At 29.6% G+C, this 7574-nt stretch overlaps 1 protein-coding gene across 1 annotated transcript in view; it reads right to left on the bottom strand.

Annotated features, from left to right (window-relative positions):
- Window positions 1-3503: 3503 nt before the first annotated feature.
- The window catches only part of LOC117178655 (homeobox protein goosecoid-like), an 11147-nt gene continuing 7076 nt past the window's right edge, over window positions 3504-7574 (bottom strand). Inside the window, exon 2 of the mRNA XM_033370078.1 lies at window positions 3504-3823. Coding sequence (XP_033225969.1) covers window positions 3504-3823 — 320 coding nt within the window. The remainder of the gene's footprint in view (window positions 3824-7574) is intronic.

Here is a 7574-nt window from a genome sequence, read left to right as displayed (position 1 = left end):
AATTAAAATTCGAAAATTTTTTCTAAAGCCTCCAGGGGACTTCGTTTTCGCACGAAAAAATTTTATGTGCCCTTATTGCATCCGGACCCACAATTGAACTGCCGAATAGTATACGTTTCGAGGGTTGAGGGTGCCTCCAGCCATCGCGATGATTCAATTAAAAATTATGTGAAAATTTTAATAAGTATATGTATTGCACAGCGGTTAGCAACGATCTAGGGGAAAAAATGTCAAAAAAAATTAATATAAATTTGAATATATTGGGAAATTATGATTTTACTACTTATTGAATGGTTTTTGAGGATTGAAAGGCTTTATGAATGTTAAAAGTATAAAGTTATTATCGATTCGTAATTTTTGTAGGATTTTCAGTATATCACTAATTTTTTTTGACCTTAATTATACATTACATTTTTTTTATTTTACATATTTAAATATTTTCAAAAGTGAACTTCTGCCCTTGCTAATTCAAAATGTGTTCACCCACAGTGTTTGAGATGCGTGTTTCTATTACCTGATTTTTTCGCAAATTTTCGATCCATTAAAAATTTTAGGAGACGTGATGACAAAAATGCAAGAATTTATTTTTCACAGGTATATATTTGGACCACCCTAAATTGGGATATGTTGATTTAGAATTGTACATCTGTCTGGTATGTATTTAGAGAGGATCCTGTTGTAAGTAAACAATAAATTATTTCTTTAGAATAAACTTAAGTGTGGAATGCATACTGATCTGACAAATAACCGAAAATTTTCCAGGCTATTTGTGCATAATTACTAGTCTTAGAAAAAATGTTGTTTACATCAAAAAAACTATTTTTTTTTTCATGTATGTACATTAAAATTATTTTTAATTATATAAAATTTGTGTTGATTCAACAAAATTTTAATTGATTCAAAACAATTTTTGGTTGAACCAAAAAAAATTTCGTTCATTCAACCAACTCTTTTTCGGAAAGTCATATCTAGACCACTTCGTAAAAAGGGATTTTAATTCTAAAAAATCTTTATTTCCTCATAAAGGAACAAAACTGTAATGTCAAGCATCGATTTCATTGATTAAATATCAAAATTTTCATAGAAAGTATGAGACGCTGTTTTTTGTTAAAAATAAAAAACTGTCAAATAAATAATACTACAAGACTGTAGTAAATTATCTACTAAAGTATGCTACATATAAAAAATATTTGTATGAAAATAAATGTTTCTCTTATCATTTCCAGCAATATCCCAGTACCTGTATATACAATCTAAACCATAAAAGGTTTATACTTCTTTTTTGAGATATATAAGTTTTATCCCAATCTGTATATATACAGTGTACACAAAAAATGTGTCTTTTTAAGTTTTCTTAATACCCTGTCTTTTTTTCGAAAAGTCACATCCTACTAATTCTTAGCAAACAGAATTAACACTTATGTCTTAGTGGGCTTAGCTCAGCAGGTGAATAGCAGGTATATGTTGTCTCAAAAACCTTAAAGTTCTCGAGAAAAAGGATTTTTTCCTTTGTCAGCCCGCCTACACGGGTGGTCTATTATCACGTCGGAATTTTATGGGACCCTTGAAAAGAACTCTCAGCAGAATAGTGTACTTATTTACTATTGTATACAACATTCTATCTGATAACAAAGATTGTCTAATTCCTGATAAAAAGTAATAAAAATATATTAAAACTGTTGTTTAAACAACCCACAAGAATAAGTGACAACTTTGAAATCAGGCAACGCCAAGATATAAGTAATTGATTATAATTTTTGAAAAGAAATGAAAAAGAAAGCACTGGAAGAGAGGAATTATCGATGCGTTCACAGAAAAAACAAAAAGTATCAATCTTTACAGTGATTCACAGCAATATTTACCTGAAACAAAAATGACTTTGAAGTGTTAAAATTGACCCACCGCATTGAAAATGGTAACCATGTCAAATCTATTGAATTTGTTTTGTTTCGATGCGAAAAAATTCAAATTTACTTAAAAATTACCCCAAACAAAAATCCACTTATTTTTTTCTTTGTCCACACTGTGCGTTAGACTGAAACACAAGAAAATTGCTTTATAATACTGAGGTATATATATCATGATTCGTGTGATATGTGCCAAAAGCGTTTTTTATAATCTTCCAAATTTTCACTTCAATAAGCATGCAAGACTGAACTTTTGTATTCAAAATGTTCTCTGCCCTTAAAATCGAATAATTTTAAATTCAAAGTTCTTATAATTCCATAATGTCAAGACTTTACCTTGTGACATATAAAACTGAATAAGTTTAGACATGCAATAATTTTGAAAATTTATAAATAAATGTACATTTAAAAACTTTTAAAATTCCGGTTTGAAAGACAACAAATGAAAAGACTTAAATACCAATATTTTCAAATATGAGTCGGTAAGACAGTAGGTAGGCAAGTATAACTATATTTAATTTGGAGTCTATTGATAAACGCCTTGGTGCTAATGGTTTTCATCATATATTTTTGGAAAAGTTTTTTCCCCGTAATTATAATATTTTTAAAAACCATACATTGTTTTTTTGCATCACTGGAGTTCTTTACCGACTCTCCCAAATTATACATCTTTTTATTTGCCGATCCTTAGAAGACAATTTATTTTTAATGAACCGATTTGGAAAGTTTTAAAGTCAAAATGGTGAAATTATAAGAGAGTTGAGAACCAACATTTTTTAATTAAATCCTGAAGGAGTAAATAATGTTATAAGAATTAAGATATTGTACGCTTATATGAGATGTGTATAGATATAGTGATGAAACGCGATCGTGTCGATAAATTACGCTTTTGTAAACATTTGCAAAGGCATATTAAGAAAAGCAAATTGTTACAAGTGAAAAGCAACAATACAGTGGGTGTTATAAATTATATGAGCATTGAGCACATATAATCGGGGCAAGCCCATTAATGCTAAAGCCTTTAATCTGGCATGCTGGCATTCTAGCAAGCAATTAGCTCGTGTTATTGTGATAGGTACATATACACCAAACTCCCTCTAATTTTGGTGTACTTTAGTAGTGTCTACGTTAAAATTTTGTAGGTTTTGTGCATTAGAGCGGCAAACATCTATATAGATTCTAGTTGGACTGCCGTCGGCCAAGCCGGGTAAACTTTGCTAATGCTTACGTTTATTAATTGTCTCCAACCTTTGAATATGTTTGTCAAGCTGAAACCCAATATCTTGAGGGCCTAAACCCAAAAGCAATTTGTCAGCTTTGCACCCACCCACGCATAATTGAAAATAGACAAACTTACCCTCGTCATCAGTCTTCCTGTTAGAAAAAGATGAAGCTTCCCTCATATATTTATATGCACTTTTAGAGTTCTAGTGGAATATTATTGTTTTATTTTATTGGGAAAATTTGATGATTGAAAACCAGTAACTATGATTAGTATAAGTACTTTTTATTTTATTTAATTTCTAAATATTAGCAGAGTCAATCAGATTTGTGAATATAAGTAAATCAACTCTATATCATATACTGCGAATCAAGTCATTTTATCGAATTAGATAGTTGAATTACCTCGATTCTTTCTTCCTTAAGATCCACTTGAAGTGCAAGTTGTTCCCTGAGGAGGACATCAGGATAGTGGGTTTTGTCAAAAGTGGCTTCTAACTGTTCAAGTTGTTCCTCTGTGAAAATTGTTCTATGACGTCGCTTTCTTTTTGCCATTGGGCCAACGCCTGGTGCACTGGGATTTATTTGATAAGGATGTCCGGTATGATAAAAGGTAGGTTGCCCATGGAGAGAGACTCCTGCAGCTGCCATTGCAGCCACATACCCTCCTGGGTAGAGTCCAGGATATGCAGCAGCTGAAAAATATCATTGATTTCTTCTTCAAACTCAAAATTAAGAAATTAATCAATTTCATTCTTCTTCGTCTGGAGGCTCTCTATAATTCACAATAAAAAATACTTACACATCTTCATATCAATATTCTTATTATCACTCCATTAAAAATGTTATCAATAATATTGTAAATTAATATTTTTTAGACAAATGATTCATTTATATAACGAATGCAACGAATTAATACTGCTCTGGTACATTTTAAATCAGACAGGTTCTACGCTTCAAGTCGCGGAATCTTTCGGCGCAGTTTCAAGGAGGAATAACTGAACCTTTTAAAAGTCCTACAATATTTATTATAGTTATTGTTTCTATAGAATTTGCTATTTTTATTTTATTACATTTTTACGTTTTCTTAAAAAAAAAAAAAATAACAGCTTTTTTTCAAATGTTCTTTCCAGTTGCAACTGCAAGTGATCCTCACCATTCTCTTTCGAAATCCATTGAAAATTTTGAGAAAAGTTTTAAATTAACAACAATAGCAACGATTTATCTGAGGGTATACAAAATAGATTTTAACAATAAACCATACTTACATTTTTTTAATTTTGTATTAAGCTCTTCCTTTTATGAGAAAGCCATCTTACGAATTTTATGCGAGCTTACCGATTTTTGTGGCCAAGAGAATATGCGTATTTCAAAAAAGGACTGTATATCGCGTAAACCTCATTTAAATCCGAATTCCCAATAAAAATAAAGGATCAATTTTGTTGCAGAGCATTTTGCTGCAACGATCATTTAACTCTTGGGATCATAATAATTTGTCAATTCCGATCAATTTGATCTCGTTTTTTGGTTTATTTGTCAAACCAAACAAAATGGCCGCCAGTTCTTGGCGCTTGTGCCATAACGACAGGACCTAAGAATTGTATTCAACCGCGCGCAAGTGCCAACTACACTTAACAGTTGGTATTTTCTAATATCAGATTTCGTTATTTTTTTAACATTTCAAATACAGTGCATGATGAAGTGTTTTGAACACTTTTTTACTGTGAAAAGAACATCTGAATATCGCAAACTATAGAGACTTAAAGAAAAAAAATTATGTTTTTTGGAAAAGGATACATAAACATTCAAACATACTTAACTTCTTAGACAAGTTTTTTTCATAAATATAAAAATATGTGTCGCCCAATTTGATTTGAAAACAATTGAAATAGAGTGGAATGAAAATATTCTAATTGGGCAAACCATTTGAACTGACCAAACAAAAGTTGTGGCTCGGCATTCGAAAAAAGTACAACAAAAATTATTAAAGCAGTTATTGTCTTTTAATATTTGTTTTAATTTGAAAATTCAGAAAGATTTTCCTTTTGCCCAAATGTTTTATTGTGAATTTTTTGTAAATAAATTTATTTGTGATATGAACAACTATAAAAAAAAACTAGAAAAATTAGTTTTTGTAAAAATATACAAAGCACATGTTTTTTCAATTCAGTTATGTAATTCCACGGTTTTTTTCCTAGGCGGAAAAATTATATGTAATTTATATATAATACGTCACACTATATATATAAACTATATACAATTTTTCCGCCTGGGGGTTTTAGTTAATCTATTGATATTTTTTTAATCTGAATGAAAAAAAATACAATTATTGTGTCATACATATGAAAAAGTCGTACTTTCTAAATCAGTTTAAAATCATGTATTTTTTATAAAAGATTTTCACACTTTAAAAACAACGGCTCGAATGATTCGAATAATCTATCCTAATTTTAAATGGAGTATGTTTATTGCATTTATCTAATTATATATTACATACTTATACTGAGAAGAAAGCAGTTATTATTTTTCTAAAATAGTGCATTAGATAAATAAAAAAAACTAATTGGTTTTTTGAACTAGGGATCATTCTTCGTTCTTAAAAATATGAAGATATGTATGAAAATAGGACTAGTACTGGGTATTAAAATATGATTTAAAGCCTGCAAATTTATTTTTAAGATTGTCTCGAGGGATGTTTTACTGAAAATCTTGAAGAATAAAGCTGCTTAAGCATAATGTCTCGTCGAGCAGTGGTGCTAGGGTTCTCTCTCAATGGTTATTATGGTTAAGTAAATACAGATATTTATTTTTTCATGCGGCCTCCCTTTACCGCAACGGATATTTTGTGCTGGATTTCGAACTACCACGATCATTCGCCCGTGAGAGAAACGGATTCAGGATTTCCGACGTTTGCATGTACTCAGGAGAGAAAAAAGGAGGAGATACTTTTAACACTCTCCTGAGATTTACAAAGTAAAAGTCGACGGAGGCGCTAAGACCTCCAGGGATTTGCATCGTTTCGAGTAGGTGTCGAAACAAACTCAACTGAATATATTTTTAATCAGAATTGCAAAATGAATACTTATTAACTCTTGGAGGATAAGAATATTCAACATTTATAAATAGTATTTAGTTGCAATTATCAATTAAAACGGGATAAAAGGCAAGAACATATTGCTTTGATATTTAATTATAAAATCACTTTAGAATTTCACTGAAATAATTTATGGAATAACTATTTTTTTCTTAAACCGAACACATCATATGTATTAATCATAATTATAATGCATAAAGCCCAATGAATTTGAATTTCGTATTGCCCAGTCGATATTTCTACCCGAAAAATGATATAAAAGGATTTTTGAGATTGTTTAAATTTCTGAAAATAATGAAAATGTATACACATTATAGAACATATTTTGTAAATAAAGTTTTAGCATGAAAAAATGTAGTAGCAGAGTATTCTCTTTAATTCAGACTGTAGTACCAAATAAGTGTCTTGGAAATTACAAAAAAATTTAACAAATGAATTGATGAAAATTATATTTTTTCAATGTGAAAAGATGAAATGAAAAAAGTTTTTTGTTTAATATTTCGAGAAACGTACAAAACGTAAAAATTAATCAAATGTTCAAAGCATTACAAAAATTCAATATTTTTAGGGTTAGACACAAAATACGTAAAACGTTCAGGGGGGGGGGGGGTCTGCCGAAGTATCATTCTTCGTATATAGAAAAATAGAAAACATATCACCCCATTCCGGTCGTCAGAGAATTCCACATCCCAAAAATTATTGTTCCCCGGCCAAAAATCATTCAAAAACTACTGGAATTTTAGAACTCATACTTATTCTCCATACATTTTTACTGATTCAAATAGTCAGAAGTAAAATCAAAACTTCAAAATGTATATTTTAATTAAATTATCAATAACTTTCGAAAGTAGTGCAACTTTTGTTTGATACTCTACATGGCGCCTATCTGCTCAATAATACTTGAAAAATAAGACAGATTCAGAAATTCATAAGATTTGGAAATCACTGAAAAATTTTAATAATAGTTGAAAAATAAACAGATTCAAAAATTAATTAAAAAAAAATTGCCAGAAACCATCCATAGAGCATTAAAACACACATTACATGGCTATCTAACATTCTTATTTTCATCTAATTAATGCAACATACTTTTACGAAATATTAGGAATAATGGTTTCATGTTATATATTTAAAAAGTATAATTTTTAAGAGAAAAAGACCAATTTTCTACGAAACAGTTTAAGTTTCAAACGAAGAATTTGAATTGTTGACGAAAACGTTAATTTACAACCAATCAGTTGATTTTTTACCAAAAAATAAGAATTTTTAACAAAATACATAAATTTTCAAAAAGGGTCATTCTGATTGTCATAAAAGTTAATCTTTGTTAATGATTAAACAATCTTGTATAT

Source organism: Belonocnema kinseyi, chromosome 8, assembly GCF_010883055.1.
Source record: "Belonocnema kinseyi isolate 2016_QV_RU_SX_M_011 chromosome 8, B_treatae_v1, whole genome shotgun sequence".
Classification (NCBI taxonomy): Eukaryota; Metazoa; Arthropoda; class Insecta; order Hymenoptera; family Cynipidae; genus Belonocnema; species Belonocnema kinseyi.
This window is presented reverse-complemented; position numbering and strand designations above follow the sequence as displayed.